Source organism: Heptranchias perlo, chromosome 6 (assembly GCF_035084215.1).
Source record: "Heptranchias perlo isolate sHepPer1 chromosome 6, sHepPer1.hap1, whole genome shotgun sequence".
Lineage (NCBI taxonomy): Eukaryota > Metazoa > Chordata > Chondrichthyes > Hexanchiformes > Hexanchidae > Heptranchias > Heptranchias perlo.
In genome coordinates, this window is record NC_090330.1 from 16,768,184 (window position 1) to 16,790,670 (window position 22,487).

A 22,487-nucleotide genomic window follows, 5' to 3' on the forward strand; every position below is an offset into this window, starting at 1 on the left:
TTATAACTAGTAGTGCTTTTTAAAACCCTCTATTGGTTAAATGTAGTTTGAAAGAAGCAAATGCCATTCTCTCCTGACATGAAGCAAGTTCCCCCTACCCCAATAGAAGTTACAGGTTGAGTCTAAATTCTGCTTTAGCGCACTGCAGCAAGCCCCAGCCCTGAATTGAGCGGAGACCCTTTATGAACTCATTGCCCTCACCCTCCATTCATCAATTCCCTGCGAATATTGTACACCATTCCCCCAGTCCCTTGACGTCAGTGGGATTGATTCCCACTGAAAAGTCAGAGCCAAAGTTCAGTCAGACACTAGTGAGATAATATTCTCTCCCTCCCCTTTTCCCTCTTTCTCTCTGTGGATACAGCTGCCTTTCTCTCCAGCGGTAACTCAACAAAATGACCTTTTTCATTGGAATGTGTGGGGAATATGAATCCTGAAAAGGAGAATGTTGGTCCGTCTCAACGATCTGGTCTGGAAACACGATCCCACTTTTAAAATATTGAGCAAACGAACATCAACGTATGTTTCCACCAAGGAACACTAGTGTGTTGGCTGAACTATTATCTGGAGAATAAGTTCAGGCCGCCTGACGTGGTCTCTTGAGCTGCGATACTGCGGTTGAACGATTACAAAATGCTATTGTTGCTGCCCTCACTATTACTGTACTTGGTGAGCGGCTCCTTACTGTCACTAACTCGAGGGGACCTGTACACCTCTGTCGTTAACATCCAGGAAGAAATTGCCGTGGAAAAGGCGCTTTTGCAAAATTTACAGACTTATATTGAAAACGAGATCTACAGAATGGACGATCTGAAACGGTAAGGTTTTAATTTGCACGCAATTAAATCGATTTGGCATTAAAAGTAAACCCAGTATTAGAAATAAAGAGTTTTTAAAAATGTTTTAGTACTCTACCTGAAGATTGGTGAACACTGTCCTAGAAATTCCGGTTATTCTTTCATTCACGGTGCAACGTTTTATTAATGTAACTTTTATCCTTTCGTTACTTATTTGGGTTTATTTTCGCAGACTAGTGGGCATCTGTTTTCTATCATGTTACGTTTGCAATAGTTCTTTTCTGAACCTAGTTTGAAGTTGTATTAGAAAAGCTTATCGGAACAGGGCACTTAAAAGATATAAAACTTATAAAATATAAAACTTATATCACACATCCTTATAAGGCTAAAACTGAAAAAAATGTAGTATTGGCGCAGAATGATTTTAAAAGATTAAAATTCTACAATGAAGCTTCTCTATTTACAAAAAGCACACAACGCTACAATTCTATCCACCTTTAAGAGCGCAGGACTATCAGATCTGACGTAAGTTCTTGGCAAATTCCTGAGACTGTAAATATCTGTGACTTAGTCGGTACTGGTTATGATTTATTTCTGTTCTAGCCAACGATTTTGCTGGCACTGATAGACGTTTATTGATATCGCTGGTTGATAAACCTTCATGTCTTCTGTGACGTGTTTATCTGAAGTTAACAGGATGCGCCAGGTTGTATCTCATACCAATTTAGAGAGAATGGCCTGTTTCTGTGCTGTACATTCTTGTAATTCTTCGTAATTATATGCTATTTTAAGATGTTGAATACCATTAAAAACTGAATACCTGGTGCGGTGGGAGTCTTTATGATGCTGGCAGCTGCAGCAGAGGCTGATGTCTGATGTCCATCACCATAGATGCTTCCAATTTTACAGATGACAGATGTACTGTTGGTTGGACTGGTTTGCTTTATGCCCGAGGCTTCCTGCAAATGAAAAGAACTGACACTGTACATGCTGTCTTATTCCACTTCCTCCTGCTCATTGTCTACAGAGTTGTAAAATTGTTTATAAATCTGCTGTGTTAAATAAAACTTGTAACTCTGCCCAGTAAAGTGGGATTGGCAACTAAAGGTTTTAGGATGGATGGTAAAGCAACTGTTATTGGGGAATGACGCACTTTTACTTTCCACTATGAATCTGGCTACTCTACTGTGTTTCTTCATTTGCTACCTTTCCTTCCAATACCTATACCAATATGGCGGTGTACCCTTGCCCACCATGCTGGAGCTTTTGCACCTGCATTATGCATGTAAAACGGGTGCAGCATCATTGAATTTCTAGGTCAGAGTATCTGGCAGGAGTCAAAGTTCAGTCTCTCCAGTGTTAAGCTAGAGAAAGTTCCAGCTCATCCATGACTTGAAATCAAACAAGCAGTCAGACATCTGAGGCGAAGAATTCTTTGCATACTTTGTGGTTGCACTATTTGTTATATATTTCATGGAAGCAGAAATTGAAAATAATTTAGATGTAGATATTAGTGCATAGCACATTAGGGATACTCCTATTTTTTTTAATACAACTCTTTGGTATGGTTGTGAGTCATCTTATTTTAAGTTCAACCTCAGTTATTCATTGTCTGGAAAGCAGCCATGCTGGCTGGGATGGAGAAGGAGGGGATGACAGGAAAGCAAGCTTTCTGGTAGGTTTCTTTGCTTTATGCAACATGAGAGATTTAACAGAAAATGCACACTGAGGATATAATGCCACCTGAGCTTAACAGTATCTTTCAGTTCCCCTTATATTCTGTAAAGCTGTTGGTAAGAGACAGATTGCTGCCAACCATTTTAAATAGACTTGAAGAAGAGTCTCTTTCATATTATTGCACCACTTAATGTGCCACTTGTTTTCCTCGCCCAGATACTTTAAATCCCTGTCAGAATATTTTCAATGAAGAGCTGAGGTTTTCCTTCAGTTAGATCAGAGATGGACAAAATTTTGTGTTGAAGTTGATTTACCTCTTACATATTTTGGAGTGGATAGAAACTAACAATCTAATGGATCAATATATAGCACACTTGGAATATGTTCTTCTTCTGCCAAATCTATCTGTTCCCAATCACCAGTTTTAAAGAATACAACATGATAACAATTGGCAACCAAGAGGCATTGGCAGGTGTCCAGATATCTTCACCGATATCTCCCATTATTACATTTAGGATGGTTTGATTATTCTGGTCAATACTGGTTCTCCTTCATTTGACTATGGCTTTGGGGACCAATTTGGGGATGAATTAATTTAGACAAGAATAAATTTGGTTCTAGCTTTACTGATTCGGCTAATAGCATCTCTTGTGCTCCAATTTCTTTGGCTACAAAATAAAGAAAATTCCCACAGCTAACATTACATCACCAGTCCAATTACTATGTGGAAAATAATGAGCCATTACTCTGACACATTCACAGCAGTCTCATGAGAAGCAGTGTTGTCAGGAAATGGCCTTCAAGTAAATTAAAAACATTCAAATCCAAATGTTATATCAGCCTTTCAGACTCTTTGACTGCAGTAACTCTGGTCTCCGTCTGCCTGAATGAAGAGTAGGTCCTATTCTTATTATTATTAACAGTCCCAAAAGCCCTAGTCTGATCATATGGCCTAGGCTGCAAATTTGGATGGGGTCCCTCAGCAAAAGAAATTTCGAGTTTGATAGTGGTGAAAGGTGGGGGGGGGGGGAGTGGGGGTTGTGCAGTTCTATGGCCCTTGTTATAAAGGTTATAATTTCACTCTGGAACTTCATTTTTCCCCCTTTCATCTCCTTGTCCTCCTCCTCTTGGAACCCGGGGCAATCCTAGAACAGGAGGCTGCTTTCATCCTCTCCTCATCTCCAGCCCCTGGGAATTCTGTCACTTATGATTCTATTCTCTGGAGGCTGCTGGTGTTGTGTAGTCTGTTTAATATATTGGATCATTATAGTCTTGTGTTGCACATCACTCTGCAGAGCCCTGTGCTAATATCTTTCCCCATGCAATTATTACTTCTTCTTTAAATAGTATCTTCACCCATATCTCCATGGTGATCTGTGGTGTGCTCCAGCGCTCAATCCTTGCTCCTCTCCTGTTCATTATTTACATGTTGTCTCCTAGCAACATCATCCACAACAGTAGAATAAACTTCTACTTGTACATGGATGGCATTCAACTCTACTTCTCTGTCACCACCATCAACTCCAAGGGTTGTTGCTATTCTTTCTGACTGCTTGTCTGAACTCAAGTCCTGGATTAGTTGAAATTTCCTTCAGCTCCACATTGACAAAAACAAAGCCATCCTTTTTGGCTTCCACTAGCTTCTAATTCCACACCATCAACCTATTTGATTGTTCTCACATTGAATTTGACAGTGCGCCACACAAGTGTACTGTTTTACCCTGAGCCGAGCTTTTCATCCCCTATCTGGCCTGATGCTGTGCCATTGCTCACCTACTCCCCAACCTCTCCCCCACTGCTGCTGAAATCATTACGCATGACTTCATCACCTAGATGACTTAATTCTCAAAAACTCTTCTCTTCAAAACCCTGCGACAATGTCCTCTCCAGCACAAAGTCATTGAAACCAATCACTCCCATCCTTGTCAAGCTCGACTGGCTCCCTGTTGTCCTAGGTGATCAACTTTAAGATCCTTGTCCTCATCTTCAAGTCCTTTTACAAGTGTTGAACAATCTCCTCCAGCCATATATCCTTGCCTGCACCTTCTGCCTCACTGTCTCTGGGTTACTGCTTCTCCCGCTCTTTTTCACTCCATTACAATACACAGGCCAATCATTCAGTCACTACACCTTTGCACTTTGGAATTCTCTCCCAATAACACGTGACCCTACTATCTCCCTCCCTGTCCTCAGAAGTCTCCTCAAAACCCATCTCATTAGGACTTTCAGTCTTACCTATCCTGATTAAATTCCTAGATTTTTCTGCTAAGTGTTCATCTCTCTGCATTGTAAAATTCATTGAGACATCCTTTATTTGAGGAGTACTATATAAATACCAGATGTTGTTCTTGTAGTATGTTGCATTCTGGTTTTGTCCATCTCTCATTTCATTATTGTTGTTCAGATTGTTCGAGAGATACTAGCCACTTGGTTTTCAATGAAAGGGGTTTACCAAATTAGTTCATTATCTATTTCAAATTATTTTGTTTCTCCTGTTACAGATCTTCTCAATTTTTTTGAATTACAGATTTTATGAAAAAATAAAGGCACTGCACAATAATGTTTATCAGGAACCTGTAACAGCAATATCAAACCCTTTGTTTGCCTTCACCCTTATAAAGAGGTTGCAGAGTGACTGGCAAAATATTGTATATAGCAATGAAGCCATAGAGAATATCCAAGGTAAATGCTTAAGTTTCAATATTAATTTTTTTTGTCTCATTCAAAATGTGATTATAATTAATGTACAACTATATTATTAAATATAGCATGGTAAAAACTTCATTAAATTGATTTTCTGCTCTAATTACAGAAAGAATTTTCAGTGCTTTAGTTTCGGACTGTTCTTATACAATGCCACTATTGCGTTGCAGTCAGGCATTAGCACTTTGCTGTACCTATGGCTCTTACTTCGAGGCTCTGTGGGTTTGAAGCTTTTTGGTTTTCATGCTCCATGAAGTGGCAGCTCCTGTGGTTGCAGAGTTGGAAACAGATTGCTTCTCTACCTTACTACAGACCAAGCAGTGAAAATGAACAATCGTTACTGGGTAGTCGTTTTTTGTTTTAACATGCCTTTAATATATGGTGATAATACATTGGAGTGGTACAATTAGCCTGTTCAAGTTTTTTTTTTAAATGCCCTTTTGGGATGTGGTGGTTGGAGTCACTTGTAGGCCAGATTGGGTAGGGGTAGCAGGTACCCTTCCCTGTTGGAGTTTTTACAAAAATCTGGCAGCTTTCATGGTTTTTTTTCTGGTTCTAACCCACAATTTGCTATGGTGGGATTTGAACTCGTGACCTCCAGGCTGCTAGTACGGACCAAAACCATTAGGTTACCATACCAGAATCTCAACTACTAGCAGTAAGTTATGCTTATGCTCGTTGATCAAGAATATACAGTACCGTTCGAGTGTATTGCTATTTATCTGTGTCCTGAAACTTGAACATTGATTGAGTAAGTTGAGATCAATATAGAACTATAGAACTTTGTAGCACCTAAAGAGTCCATTCAGCACATCAGGTCTGTGCTGGCTCTTTGCTAGAGCAATCCATTGCCCCTTCACCATAGCCTTGTATCTGCTTCAAATATTTAACCACTCTTCTCTTAAAAGATACAATGGTCTCTGTCTCAACTATTACTTTTGGCAAAGTAATCCATACTCCAACACCCTCCGCATAAATAAATTTCTCCTAACTTATCTTCTCACTCTCTTAGTGGCTATTTTAAATTGATGACCTCTCTTCACTGACTCCCCAATCAGAGGAAATAGTCTTTCCCTCTTCACCCTATAAAAACCCTTTACAATTTTAAAAACCTCTGTTAAAACTCCTTCTCTGCTCCAATTGAAAAAGTCCCAATATCTCAAGTCTCTCCTCATAACTATAGTTTCTCATCCCTGGTATCTGAATGAAATAGGTTGACAATATTAACAAACTATTTTTATAGTAAAATATTTTAATAAACTAAATCTTCAACATGTACACATAGCACATTGTTAGCGAATGTGTAATTAAGCAATAATTGTAGATTTGACTATGATGGTCTGTAGTTAGATCTTCTATATAAGCTAAATCATAGAATAGAATTCATAGAATGGTTACAGCACAGAAGGAGGCCATTCAGCCCGTCAAGCCCGTGCCGGATCTCTGCAAGAGTAATCCAGCTAGTCCCACTCCCCTGCCCTTTCCCCATAGCCCTACAAATTTTTTTCCTTCAAGTACTTATCCAATTCCCTTTTGAAAGCCATGTTTGAATCTGCCTCCACCACCCTTTCAGGCAGTGCATTCCAGATCATAACTACTCGCTGCATAAAAAAGTTTTTCCTCATGTCGCCTTTGGTTCTTTTGCCAATTACCTTAAATCTGTGTCCTCTGCCAATGGGAACAGTTTCTTTCCATTTACTCTGTCTAACCCCTCGTGATTTTGAACACCTCTATCAAATCTCCTCTTAACCTTTTCTGCTCTAAGGAGAACAACCCCAGCTTCTCCAATCTATCCACGTAACTGAAGTCCCTCATCCCTGGAACCATTCTAGTAAATCTTTTCTGCACCCTCTCTAAGGCCTTCACATCCTTCCCAAAGATCGGTGCCCAGAATTGGACACAATACTCCATTTGTGGCCGAACCAGTGTGTTATAAAGGTTCAACATAGCTTCTTTGCTTTTGTACTCTATGCCTCTATTTATAAAGCCCAGGATCCCGTATGCTTTTTTAACCACTTTCTCAATCTGCCCTGCCACATCAACGATTTCAGCACCCCCTTTAGAATTGTACTCTTTAGTTTATTTTGCCTCTCCTCATTTTTCCTACCAAAATGTATCACTTCGCATTTCTATGTGTTAAATTTCATCTGCCATGTGTCCGCCCATTCCACCAGCCTGTCTATGTCCTCTTGAAGTCTATCACTATCCTCCTCACTGTTCAGTACACTACAAGTTTTGTATCATCTGCAGATTTTGAAATTGTGCCCTGTACATCCAAGTCCAAGTCATTAATATATATCAAGAAAAGCAGTGATCCCAGTATTGACCCCTGGGGAACACCACTGTATACCTTCCTCCAGTCCGAAAAACAACCGTTCACCACTACTCTCTGTTTCCTCTCACTTAGCCAATACCGTATCCATGCTGCCACTGCTCTTTTTATTCCATGGGCTTCAACTTTGCTGACAAGCCTATTATGTGGCACTTTATCGAACACCTTTCAGAAGTCCTTATACATCACATCAACCACATGCCCTCATCAACCTTCTCTGTTGCCTCATCAAAAAACTCAATCAAGTTAATTAAACACAATTTGCCTTTAATAAATCCATGCTGGCTTTCCTTAATTAATCCACACTTGTCCAAGTGACTATTAATTTTGTCCCGGATTATCATTTCTAAAAGTTTCCCCACCACCGAGGTTAAACTGACTGGCCTGTAGTTGCTGGGTTTATCCTTACACCCTTTTTTGAACATGGGTGTAACATTTGCAATTCTCCAGTCCTCTGGCACCATCCCCACATCTAAGGATTGTATTCCCATGTGGCTATTTGCACCTGAAGCTCACCAACCTAAATGCAAAGGAACCCACATTAAATCTTCACTACTGAAAGGCAATAGCACATATGGAAAACGTCAGTATGTTTGCATACATATGGTACAAATGACATCATTCCCAATGCAATGAGGTCATTCACCTCATCAAACAAGTCTGCAGAACAAAAAATTTGAGATATCAAAAACAGCATTGTACCACAAATGCCGCATTCTCCATTTTAACAATGCAGCCTTTGTGTAAATATATATATATATTTATGACATTAGATCTGTCAATCTTATTTCTTAAATTGTGATTGTCGGCCAACTTTAGCTAATAACTTTATTATATCAACAAGTGGACCTCAGGTGCAAAATTAAGTTTTCTTCTTGGTCTGTTTTGCTTTATACCAAAGAAATGGGTTAATGGGAAGAATACATCCTCAAATCATCAACACATAACCAACAAAATACAGTGCATCCCTCTTAAAGTAAAATCTTATTAACCACACAAAACAAGTGATTATATATAGCTCCTGAGTGTTACTGACTGACACTTTGACCAAATGTCAAAAGCAATGAGTTCATATTCAATTATAGGGAACAGTCAGCTCAACTTGAAATCACAATGTTTAATACTGATGTCACGACTTATAATGAAAACAAGATGCTACATTGGCTCCCGGTCCAGGAACGCCTCGATTTTAAAATTCTCATCCTTGTTTTCAAATCCTTCCATGGCCTTGCTCCTCCCTATCTCTGTAACCTCCTCCAGCCCTACAACCCTCCAAGATCTCGGCGCTCCTCCAATTCTTGCCTCTTGCACATCCCCGATTTTAATCACTCCACCATTGGTGGCCGTGCCTTCAGCTGCCTAGACCCTAAGCTCTGGAATTCCCTCCCTACACCTCTCTGCCTCTAACTCTCTCTCCTCCTTTAAGACGCTCCTTAAAACCTACCTCTTTGATCAAGGTTTTGGTCACCTGTCCTACTACCTCTTTATGTGGCTTGGTGTCAAATTTTGTTTGATAACGCTCCTGTGAAGCACCTTGGGACGGTTTACGACGTTAAAGGCACTGTAGAAATGAAAGTTGTTGTTGTACATTCTCTGCTTCTTGGGGTTGTCGTTTAAATGTGTTCTGGGCTTCTCCGAAGGCTTAGTAAGGGCAATGCCCAATGTAGAATTGATCTGCACAGACCAGGAAGGTCTGAAGTTCAGTCTCTGGTCTGCTGACTAATCTCAGCTGCAGCGGTGTTGGGGCAGCTACAGTTGTTCCCTACATTCCTGTGCTAGGGGAGAAGATGGCTGCTGTATATTATTCAGTTAATTACACTGGAAGTGCGTGTATGTGGTCATCAGGGAAGAACAGGTTGGACCGTGATTCCCTTGAAGGCTGAAAAGGCTGCCAACACTCGCTCTGCAGGCTCACACGTGTAGAATGACTACTTTGGTAAAGCACCAGAGTCTCACCCATAGAATTATACTCCAGCATAAGTCAGCACCTTCACGAGAGGAAGAGAGAAATTTGAATGAAAAAAAATGATTCTAAATATCACATGGTTGAAACATCAAGTGATAATTAACTGCAGTTAGGCATCATGTTGTGGGGAGAAAATATCACTAAAACCTTTATTATTACCACAACAACTAAATTATCAGACAAAAATGCCTTAAAATCAATTAATTAAATAACATTCTTCAGAAGATAGCACTGTAGAGTAAGAGACTGCCTCTTTGTGTGACATTTATACTGTCAGATCACATAATCTGTTTCACTTCTTTTAATACCTGTGGTTTTGTACACCCAGCCCAAAAATTTGGTTTCCCACTCTGAACTGGCTCTAAGTTTACATAGCAATAAATGCCACATATTTTCACCAGCTGCAGAATGAGACAACTGTAAAATGTAAATCCTATGCAAAAAGATCTCCAATAAGGTGAACGGACACTCATTCCAACACTGCATTCAGCACTAAAGGTTGATTATGGGAAAATCGAGGCAAAGCTCCCAAAAGCTGAAGACCTAGAGGGAGCTGCCAAAGGTTTGATGAGGCTGCAGGATGTGTACGCCCTAAGCACAAAGGGATTAGTCAAAGGGGAGTTTCTGCAGGTGGCTGGAGAAGGCGTTTCCAATATCTACAGGCCAAGTCTCTCCAGTACCCTTTCAGCAGATGACTGTTTTCAAATTGGAAAGGTATGTAAACATAGATGAAAAGAATTTGATTTTTCTTAAAAAAAAACGCACAATTTTGAGTCTTGTGTTTTTTTGGAATACTGTGACTTTCTTCTTTCTATTGAATATACTCAAAAGGCATTGGTGCATCTGCAGAATAAGATTCTCTGACATTCATTTATTGTTGTCGATGATATGTTTGTGGTGTACTTTACCAGCTGAGCATGTTTCGTTGCAAAGTGTTTTCATGTTTACCTATTCTACATGCATGCATTAGTTAACCAAACTGGATTGTTTGCCCACTTTCATCTGCTATTCAAGATGGTGGTAGTTGCACAGTTGCCGTTGTCTTGTAAACAATGATATACCGTAAAATGTATAATTTCCATTCTGGTCAGCAGAAATGAAAATATCAACATTTGAAAACTAATCTGATATTGTAACCCCTGAAAAGTGGGGACTTACAAAAGAACATAAGAAATAGGAGCAGGAGTAGGCTATACGGCCCCTCGAGCCTGCTCCACAATTCAATCAGATCATGACTGATCTTCAACTTCAACTTCACTTTCCTGCCCGATTCCCATATCCCTTGATTCCCCTAGAGTACAAAAATCTAATTATCTCAGCTTTGAATATACTCAACGACTCAGCATTCACAGCCCTCTGGGGTAGAGAATTCTAAAGGTTCACAACCCTCTGAGTGAAGAAATTCCTCTTCATCTCAGACTTAAACGGCTAACCCCTTATCCTGAGATTATGCCCCCTAGTTCTATACTCTCCAGACTCCTAGGTTGGGAGAATGTTTATTCCTTCCTCCCTCCTCTGTAATCCAACTGATTCTGTGTCAACAATTTCATGTGAGCACAACCAAGAAGAGAAAACTGATCACTGAAACCATTTTTGAATTTAAAAAAAATATTGTGTCTAGAGAGATGGGGTAGATTTTCAACCTGGTTAAATCAGTGGAAATGAAAATCGGGCGATTTCTATACCAATCGGCTAATCTACAACACCAGTTGCACACCCAGTCGGCAAGTTGAAAATCTACCCCATGGTTTTTCATTTCTAGACATTAGAGGTATGGATTTGTCTTGGGCGGTATGCAGAACAGGTGTTAGTGAATCTGCGCAGTTTTCCATTGAAGTAAAAAATCGAGCAGCGTGCAAAACTCGGCCACCAATTCGCTACCACCCATTTTGCATTACCACCCAAAATGAATTTATATCCCATATTTAATGTATTTATCATAACCTCATAATTTAAAAAATATAGATTTTTAAAAATGAAACTTTCACGAGAGCTTCTAATTTTCAAAACATATTTCGTATTCTGAATGTTTGTGTTCATGTTAAGAAAGTATTATTGAGTTACAGATAGAATAACTCTGCTAAATAATTCTTGGTACTGAAGTATGTTAAATAAAGAAGGACAACAGTGTATTAAAACCAAATAAATTTTAATGAGTAAATTAGCACAAGAAGGAACCATTTATACTTGTTCAATAGATCATACATTAATGCATCATTGGGTGTCTTGATGAGATACTTTATAACCAGCTATTTGTTAAGGCAAGTAATTTACGGCATTGCAAGATTCTGTGGATAATTTCACAGATTTTTTGAGTTCCGGGAGGGTATATCAGGAATTTGGGTGTGGAGCTCAGTGGTCCGCACAAGATTTTCCATCTATTCATTTTCATCAAATCAGCATGATTTGCTGCACAGTTTTGCATAAAATGTCCCAGTGGCAGTGAAGATGATGGGTTCTGACTGGATTTCCATAGCTAACACAAATTAATTGTTCTTGAACAAATAAACTGAATGGTTTTCGATCTGTTTCTGAATTGACTTTGTAACAAACTTACTTTCAAGTTGTTTTTACTAAATGAAGTGGTTTCCAATTTACCAACATAAGATCAGTGGTGTGTTTTCCATTGTGAATCCATCTGCTCTCAATCATAGACATGGGGATTATTTTGTGCATGTGTTGGAGGCTCAGTTTAGTTGCATATTGATGTAAATGTCCTTTTAATAAAAATATATAATTATATTTCTTTTTATTTAATTAGACCTTCACTTGATTGATCAGGATTATCATTTTCTTTAACACTCCCATCAATTAAAGGAAAATGCATCCAATCTGAATCAGAAATCCAAGCAAATCCCAATTTGGGATCACATCCAAATAGTTCCCTGATAAAATAAAGGAATTATAAACTTTGCAATAAATCAGACTTTTTTTTTGAAAAAGTACTTGCAGCAGAATCATGTGTTCACTTGTGCTACCAACATTGATCAGGACAGGAGCAGCTTGAATATGACAGAGTGAACTGGATCTGGCTCATAGTAAACAAAATGGATGACAGATGTGTGATTACTTTGCTTTTGTTTCTCACTGATGTTATGGTTCAGTTTAACTATGGATGTGGTGAATAACTTCACTGAGTGGTTGCACTTTATTTTATACTTTCATGTTTACAGAAATTGTCTGGATTTTTTTTTCTTCCCACTGCTAACATGTTTTACCAGTGTGCCTACTCTCACATCTGACAATTTCCCACCCTTACGTCAAATGATAATGAAATTCCACATACAGTTCTAAATTTCACACTGCATTTGCCGGTACTTGAGGTATACGGCATAACACTAAAACAGCCAAACTAGTAGCATTGTTGCGATCTATAGATAGTGTAATATAGCAACAGCTTGTCCAGAGTCCATGAGTAAACTGAATTAGGAGTTTCACAGTTATTAAAATGTTACCTGAGTATCTGATGCACTTCTTTGGTTTCTGAACATGCATACAACTAAGAGCAATTATTTGAAACCTTGATTTTACTGTTTTTGTCCAATTTCAAATCCATGTGAATTTCACAACAAACAAAGGCCATCTTAAAAGTGACATTTTTGAATGCATGTATTGAAAAATGTTATTCTTGTATAGCCTTTTAAAAAAACAATCTGATATAATATTACATAACCAGCATACTTATATGACCTTATAGATAAAACATTGTTATATAACCACATCTAACTTTATATAAAAGCATTCTTGTATAACCATATATAAAAAACATTCTTATATAGCCTTATATGAAGAGCATTCTTATATAGACTTATATAAAGAGCATTCTGATATTACATAACTTAACAAGCATATTTATATGACCTTATACATAAAACATTCTTATATAACCTATCTAACTTTATAGAAAACATCCTTGTATAACCTTATACAAAAAGCATTCTTATATAGACATATGTAAAAAGTATCCTTATATAGACATATATAAAAAGCAATATGATATAACAAGCATATTTATATGACCTTATATATAAAACATTCTTATATAGCCTTATATAACTTTAAAGAAAAGCATTCTTATATAACTTTCCTGTACACTCACCAGGTATTATGATGACCATTGTAAAATATATATTTAAATTTGCATTTTACGTGTTATGTTCCCAGGTTGCCTATGATATAGGTGACTACTATCACTCAATTATATGGCTGGAAGAAGCAGTCACTCTTTTCCGACAAAGTATAGGAATTTGGAACACTGAGGACCAAGGAAGTCTTGAGGAAGCTCTTGATTATCTGGCCTTTTCCCATTACATGGTAAGCAGTACATGCCGAAAATTGAATTTGTTTGGTGGGAGAGAACAAATATTGAAAACAAAATACCTGACTGCATGTGAAAAGTGTTTAAATAATTAGTGATTAAACTCCCTTGATAGCTTAGTGATACTTCAGTGAGAAGCTTGATCATATAGGGTTGATTTCCAGCCTGCACTGAGTTTGTTGATCTTAAGCTTATAACTCACATTTGACAGTAACACTTGTGAGCTATGGTGTTCTAGTGGTAGCAAACAAAATAGTTTTGATATTGGAAAGGGGTTTGAGGTTTCCTAAGAGCACTCCTGTTTACTACAGAAAAGAAGCTGCATCCCAATGATTTTAAAGTGGGAAGCACCTTGGGACGTTTTACTACGTTAAAGGTGCTATATTGGTACATTAGTTCTGCTGCTGTATCCATACTAAGAGAAAAGCTTTCTGAAATGATACCACATTGGGGCTCTTTTCTCTAGAAAAGAGAAGACTGAGAGGTGACCTGAAAGAGGTTTTTAAAATTATGAAGGAATTTGATAGGGTAGATGTAGAGAAGATGTGTCCACTAATAAATCCAATAAAAAATTCAGGAGAAACTTCCTTGCTCAGAGAGTGGTGAGAATGTGGAACTTGCAACCACATGAAGTGGTTGAGTCGAATAACATAGATGTATTTAAGGTGAAGCTAGATAAGTACATGAGGGAGAAAGGAATAGAAGGATATGGTGATAGGGTGAGATGAAGTAAGGTGGGAGGAGGCTCGTGTGGAGCATAAAGACCTCTTGGGGCGAATGGCCTGTTTCAGTGCTGTAAATTCTATGTAATATAAATGCAAATTGTTGTTATTTTTGTTGACTCTTCAAGAAAGTAATATATTTTCAAATTATAGCCCATGAAGCTGAATGTAGTAGAGCACAAGAGGAGCAAAATATAGAACTCATTGAACGTACAGAAAACTGATCATATCAGGTAGGGAGTTGCAGCCTGTAACCAACAAACACAGCCAACTATTGTTTCTACTGAATATAAATTATTTTATACACCTTTAACCCAAAAATCATCATTAATATATATCTATAACATATTAAAAATCTTTTGTTTGTGCAAGTTCCTGTCTAGAAAACTTTGCTTCCTGTTGCCAACTTTTTCCATTATAAATTCCTACATCTATATTTATAATGGAAACTACCCATGTAAACTTGATGTGGAGATGCCGGTGATGGACTGGGGTTGACAATTGTAAACAATTTTACAACACCAAGTTATAGTCCAACAATTTTATTTTTAATCCCACAAGCTTTCGGAGGCTTCCCCCTTCCTCAGGTGGTTTTCCACACCACCTGAGGAAGGGGGAAGCCTCCGAAAGCTTGTGGGATTAAAAATAAAATTGTTGGACTATAACTTGGTGTTGTAAAATTGTTTACACATGTAAACTTGTGCTGTAATGCACCCTCCTGCCAGTGGTGGTACTGTAGCACCTCGGTTTTGTGTCTCCCAGAGAAACTCCTATACTCAAAATAATTTTACATTTCTGCTTCCCAAATTGCTGTTTGATTTTCTAATTAACTATAAATAATATAAATCAAAATATTATTTAAAAATAATTAAGAATGTATTGTTTTAAAATGAGACTGAATTATGTCTTGTGTGTCCTAGTCAAATTATCCCCTGCCCTCCAAATCTCACTTCAACTGAAGACTTGGTCTTCATTCCCGTGTGCAACACCACAGGAGACTGACTGTTTATTAATAAACTTATATATGTCTGTAATGGTTTAGGAGATAAAGCTCCCTTTGAAAGCACATGCATCTGTGTTTAGGCTTTTGCTACATGGTAGCTGTGTAAAAATTGGAGTTCTGCATAACAACTCATAGCATTTTTCTTATTGCAGTTCTAATTTTGTGCCCTCCTATTAGTTTTTCTTGATCACTTTCTGTTACTGCGAGGCACAAGCTCAGGTTAGTAGCTGCACCTGACATTTAAGGCATTTCTGAGGTTGTTTCAGTTACATCGAGTTACATCGAAACTACAGCATAGAAGCAGGCCATTGGGCCCAATTGGTTGTTTACTAGTCTCATTGCTAGTTTAAAAATGGCAAAGAAATGTTCAGACACTTTGCATTGTGATGAAAATAAATATTAATTGGGCATTCTGAGGAGAAATGAGCAAATGAGAAGAGATAATATAATTTGACAGATAATATGATGTTATAGGATATAAGACAGAGGCTAGGATGCATTAGAGGGCTGTACCATTGAGGGTTTGAGATGCTGTTAGAAGAACATGTGTAAAATGCTATGGCTCTCATAGCTTCTCTTTTTCACTGGCAGTTGATTTTGCCCCATTTGTGTTGTGCTGTGTAACCTGTTACAATGGCATGTTTTGTTGATTGGGAGATTGTATTCATTTTGTCTTATGTGAAGATTTGCTTTTTGATTCTCTTAGAAAAGTTTAGGGATAGTGCAACAGTACAAAGTGCTTCCCTGTCTCTGTTACATTAAAAGAAGAAGAATGTATCATCTGCCTGATGTGAGCTATTTCTATTTTTATTATCATGGGCACCCATTATTTCCATTCTCTACTTCCACCAAGAGTTGCTCCAATAATGTAGGCTACAAGGGTGGCCCTGTGCACCCTAGAGTGTCCCCATTCATTGATACCAAAGTAGGTGCTCTAGACAAGCTTGGAAGGTGCTTCACAGGCATCAGCATCAGAAACAACTAGTAACAGCTCAATACCCAGTACCCGCCTTGAGTATATCTGGATCACCTCATAGGTCTCTGGTTCCTGGAGATTAATTCTGCCGCCCATGCCTTCCATAGCATGCATCATCAGAGCAGAACAGTGTGCTAGCAGAGACTTGAAATTGAGTACTTAAAATGGAAGTACTTTCAGTAAAATATGCTTCTCTATTTTATATATATATATATAGGCTTTCCTCCTTTAAATGTTCTGCATATCTTCACATTTTTCCAAATACCAGGATGTATTTCAGAACAGCTTAAATAGGTATTATATTATTACTTTTCAGACAATAACTGAAACAAAATGTTTTAATATATGAGAAAAAGGAAAAATGGTTTCATGTTGCTCATGTATTGTTTTTCAGACAGGAAATGTCAGTTATGCAGTGACCCTATCTAAAGAGTTACTACAGCTTGGTATGTGCTGCTAAAATCTTATTTCCTTCCATTTTGCTAAGATACTGTTTGTACGTGTCAATCATCAAGCCTAGCCAAAGCCACCGCTTCTTATTTTTTGATGGCTTCACCTTTCATCTTCTTCATCGATCGATATTTTTGGCCTCACAAGGTCCTCTGATTTCAAAATGGAACACCCACATTTCCTCCATTGCTAGATCTGCCTCCAAGAAGTTCTGTTTCCTTCCCTTTTTCTCAACAGCTCTCTATAAATTATGTGCATCCAAGACTTGAATATTGCTCCAATATTTGCAAAAGCTATGCTACTACGACTGGCACTCTTGGACTGTGTACACAAAAAGTTTGTCATCTGACTGATGATTCCTCGCTTACTTCTAGCCTCCAATTTCTCCCTATATTGCAGTCTCTGTTGGCTCTTTCCATTTTATCAATACTGTTATGGTCAGTGCTCATCTGAACTCTACTTGCTTGCTTCTCAGTTGTAATTATACCATCTTACAAGGTGTTTTTGCTCTCTATGCCGATGCTGTGTTGAAATCAACAGTCTCCTACTCCAGCTCATTCTTTTCCACAAGTTCAAAGCTGTGGAATTCCTTACCTTCCCGGTCTTTCCTCCCTACTACTATTGTCGGGCGTTTAAAAGTCAAGCTTGACATCACCTAATCAGTACTTTCTGACTTACCTTGCCTCCTCTTTCACTCCTTATAGTCTTGGTGCTGTCCTACACTAAGGCCCTTATTCTTTCACTTTGGTTTCCTAATAAAAAAAGGTTACAGTTTTTCTTTGAGGAAAAACCAACAGGAACCCAGAATCAGTTGAGAACTTAGGTTTACCTGGTCACTTTTTCACAAGGAATTTAAATTTTTTAAATTCCAGTTACACTATATTGAAATATTTAATAGGTTTCTTGTAGACTTATTTTACTGTAAGCGAAGTGTGGGTCACAGAATTAGACAATGTTGTATGTTAAGTAAAGCAAAAACAGCTATAGGCCCGAAATTTCCTCTGAGCCAATCCCACTCTGCTGCTGTAACTTTGTCGGAAGTGTGGTGGAAATCCCATTTACTCACAATTAAACCTACACTATAATTCTAAATGAGTTGAATGGTCTGAAACTTTGTTGACTGTATTTTTGTGTGGTTGCAAACCACAACCAGTTTTGAAGACTTGATCTGATGATTGGTGTAATCATTGTGGGTTTTATTTGAGGTGATGATGATCTTTGCACACCTCGCTGGCACTTTTAGAAGTTCAAATTTTGATTGGCCACGAGCTAAAGCTGAAGTAATCATGACCGAAACATTTTCTTTCTACAAATTGCATCATTCTGCCTCAAGAAGTCACAATGGTTTCTGCCCAAACTTCAAAATAATACAATGCCACTTAACACACATGTCTGGTTATCTTTCAGCATAGCCATGGTTTACAAATAAGGTTTGGTTACTCTGTGATAGGAAACCTATTATAGATAATAACTTGTGGTTCTCAATGGAATGGATTAATGATGCAACCACAGTCTGTAAATCATTAGCATAGAAAATCTATGTATAACATCATGAAAGGTGCTGTTTTCTCCAAATAACTTTATGTATTATATTTTCTGCTTCATATTAAACTAAACCTCCATTTATCAGTAAGAACATATTCATTTTATCTACATTTGTTTTATTCAAATATTATTCAAAGATGAGTTTGTTAGCTGGCTTCTCATCAACAGACTCAAACAATAGAAGAATTGCCAAGAACATACTGAAATATGAAAAAATCTTGGGAGCATCTGAACCAAAGGAAGTTGTGCTTCAAAGACCAAATGTGACTCATCTGCTTACAAGAGACTCCTATGAATCATTGTGTCAGACACTGGGCTCGCAGGTAACAGCATGGCCTCCAGATTCTAATGTAGACTTATTGGACCTTATGGCCTTTCCAGTACTTTCTGGGTCAGGAGGGCTTTGCAAGTTTATTTTACTTTTTTCCTTTTGAGTCTAGTGTTATGGTCCAGCTATATTTCCAGTCTAATTGTCTAATCTGTGGTTGATATTCCAGTTCGGCATTATATAAAGGATCAAAGCTGTTCAAATTGGCCATCTTAGCAATTGTTTTTAAATACTTTATGAAAGCAATTCCAAATGTCCTTTTAAAAAATTATTCCTGATGATGTATACTACCCCTTAGTGTGTTAGAATGCCAACATGCTTTGGTAGTTCAGATTGTGGTTTGAGCACAGCTTTAAGTTCAACACTACAACAGCTTCTGAACTATCCTGACACTGCATGATTGTATTGTGAAATATTTGAACTCATTAAATTGAATGTGACTATTTGCATGGAGAATATGAGATTCATCTTTTTTAATGTTTAAGGTCTTTCTTCCACAAAGCTTTACACAAAAATATTTTTGTTAGTCTATATTCCTCATTATTGTTTCCCTCTATTTTAGCCAAGACGCTATCAAGATTCAAAACTTTATTGTTCCTACGAGACAAACCTCTGTCCACACCTGATCCTACAGCCAGTGAAAAAGGAGATTATAAGCCAGAAGCCATATGTCGTACTGTACCACAATTTTATCAGCGATTCCGAGGCAAAGAGGATAAAGGAAATTGCTGCTCCTTGGGTAAAGTTTCTTCTAGCATCTTTGCTTATTTTTGAAATGTTACCGATATTAATCATCAGATCATCATTGGCCTTCAATAAAATGATGCAACCAAGGGATATGTTAAGCCAATGTTGATGGGACTTAAAATTTTCAGTGATTCCATTCAGGATTTTAACAAAGGATTACTGAATTACCCCAAGTACAAATAGACCCTTATGTTAATTGTATCCATATCAATGAGTGTTAATTGTATTCAGGTGGTGTGTATCAATTGGGGATTCTCATGTATCCATTTATATGAGAGCTTATCTAGGGGGTGGATCGTGTGGATCTCTGCAAATAAAGGCTTGGAAGCAACTGAAGACTAGGCTCTAGTATTTTATCCTTCACCACCTCGCCATCCAGTTTGTGACTCCTTAGTTGTGATTTTTCTTTTGCCCCATGGTACAAGTGCATTTAATATTGGTTTTGCATCCAAACTATCACTCCAATCCCAAAAAGGTCTGGGTCAGCTGGGCAGGAATACACATAGGTGTAAAGGTCCCATATTGAATGGCTGTTCATCCTTCTGACCATTATTTTCTTTGTCTGATGCTTGGGAGTACAACCTTAGTCAACCTTAGTCTGTCTTTAGCTCCACTAGTAGTAAACTCCATTGCTGCAAGTTCCCCTCCAAGTCCCATACCATCCTGACTTGGATATATATTGCCTTTTTTATCATTGCTGGGTCAATATCCTGGAATTCCATTTTTACAACTTTTGCATCCATAGGTGTTTGAGGTTTATTTCTAGGGCTGATGGTGTTGGCCTATGCAATGAGTGTCAGCAGCCTATTCAATCATGGGGAATGGTATTAACTCAACTGCAATCCTGTCATCACCCAAAGTCCACACACACACACTTTTCAATGGAAAAGAAAATCAGGAGAAGTGTATAACAGGCAGCCGATCCAATATCATCTGTTCTACACCATCAGCAAAAGTTAAAATGACCCCCATTTGAAAGAAAGCCTTAGATTTGGCCAGAGTCATTACCAGCCTGAGTACCTGTCCATGGTCTGTAAATTTTATCTGGGTGTGTAGGCAGAATAGGTTTAAATCTACTGTGTGAAATTAGAGTAATGAGAGTCAATAAACTGCACATGGTCTGTGGTAGGAATGGATTTGATAGGAAAAAACAGTTTTGTTCATTCAACGCTTCTTACAAATGCCAAACTGGTCAGCAGCATAAATTTAACAGCATAGAACAACTTCATGTAAATAGTGTCAATGAGAAGTTATTCCATCTGGGCATCTCACTTGAGCGCTTCATGGAAGCAAACATACTTCCAATCAATACTTCCTATCAGCTGATGATAGATCATCACGTATAATAGTTTAGACACTCTTCCCTCCCCCCCTCTACCAAGGTGGAGGAGGATCCATGACAAGAGACAGCAGTGCTAAGTTGCGGGTGGAGTAGTAGAACTAAAAGCCAAAATAGCAATGTTGATGAAAAATAAACATTCTTGTATCTTGTAGTGATATGCTCCATCTGAATTTCTTTTTAGAGTGCCTTGTTTAACAATGTGGGTGGAAAGACTTTAACAGCAAGGGACAGCAACTAATATAGACGTTATAACTAGCTACGTTAACTTATCCAGGGATCAGCATATTGCCTTTATTGCCTCCACTAAGCTTTGTTTTCTTATTAACTTTTGTGCTTATCAAGATGAGGGCTGTTAGGGCTGGAAAATGGAACACCCCCAGGTCAGGTATAACATAAGTTAATGGGAAACGAAACTTCCCTCTATTTTGCCCAGGAATGTTCCCCAGCTCAGTCTCAGAGGAGTACCCTCTAATGCACCAGTTAATCCTGATACCAGCGCTTCTCTGAGTAACACCGCTAGTTTACTACCAAATAAACATTGGCGGTTTTGTGCTTTGGGCCCTTATCTATTAGGAATTAGGTTAAGATTACACAAACTTATTTCACATAGAACCTTTATAGCCATCAAACAGAGGAGGCTTTTATCCTCTCAATCCTGGCTGGATTCTAACTGAAATGCCAGCGATGAAAGGCCTGTATCTAACCCACTGAATCACTCAATCTCCTGCTATCACTGTTACTATTAGCATGAACATGTCAGCTGAGAGGTTTAGACACTTCCGGTTTCCCGTAAGGAATTCCACCTCCCTCCCCCCCCCCCCCCCCCCACCCCCTCGATAAAATCCTGCCTCTAGTGTCAAAGAAATCTTTACCTAACATAAATAAGTAGAAGATGAGCACAGAAGCTGATCATTATATTGCTCTGATGGATAATAGTAGGTTTGTGGTAACATTTTGACCAGGGTCATTACCAGCCTGAGTGCCTCCTTATTCTCAAATATTTCTAGCATCCATAAAATAGCAGGAACAAAAGCAGCAAAAAGTCCCCAGGGAATTAGGTACACATAGCTTTGAAACATCTAATCACAATCAGCCTGTACACTATAGTGCTTCCTGGTAATCTTAGTTTATTAATACCGTTATCTGGAATGAGTTTTACCTGACTCTGATTCAGGCAGCTTCAGGGTAAAGAGAGGAGAGGGGAAGTAATGCAGCAGGCATTTTGAGTACTTGTTGCAGTGTTTGCCATAATTATGTTTCTGATAGTTTTACGGGTGCAGTCTTTGTAGAAAAGTTGTTAGGTGAAGGTAAAACATTTTATATTGTTAAAAAAGGATTGTATATTGTTTCCACTTCAGCCAAACTCTGACGTATTCATACATCCATCACCATCTTTGATACTCTTGCTATTTGCTACTTGCTATTTGTGCAAAGCAGGAATTTCTGCCATTATTTTGAACACTGCAGGTGTCTCAAGGGCAACAAAAATCAAGGCTGGTCTGGTGCCTTAATTTGCCTAAATTTTGTACAACATCTTTGAGTCGGGGTCCAATTTACGTCATAGGATCCATATTTATGAGG

General features: G+C 38.2%; 1 protein-coding gene across 2 annotated transcripts in view; it reads left to right on the plus strand.

Annotated features, from left to right (window-relative positions):
• The first annotated feature begins 366 nt into the window (after positions 1–366).
• Positions 367–22,487, plus strand: part of p4ha3 (prolyl 4-hydroxylase, alpha polypeptide III) — a 66,525-nt gene continuing 44,404 nt past the window's right edge. For both annotated transcript variants that reach the window (XM_067985382.1, XM_067985383.1), the window contains exons 1-7: positions 367–818; positions 5,002–5,156; positions 9,966–10,189; positions 13,640–13,789; positions 16,889–16,940; positions 18,658–18,812; positions 19,380–19,556. In XM_067985382.1, the coding sequence (XP_067841483.1) occupies positions 634–818; positions 5,002–5,156; positions 9,966–10,189; positions 13,640–13,789; positions 16,889–16,940; positions 18,658–18,812; positions 19,380–19,556 (1,098 nt within the window). In that variant the 5' untranslated portion in view covers positions 367–633. The remainder of the gene's footprint in view (positions 819–5,001; positions 5,157–9,965; positions 10,190–13,639; positions 13,790–16,888; positions 16,941–18,657; positions 18,813–19,379; positions 19,557–22,487) is intronic.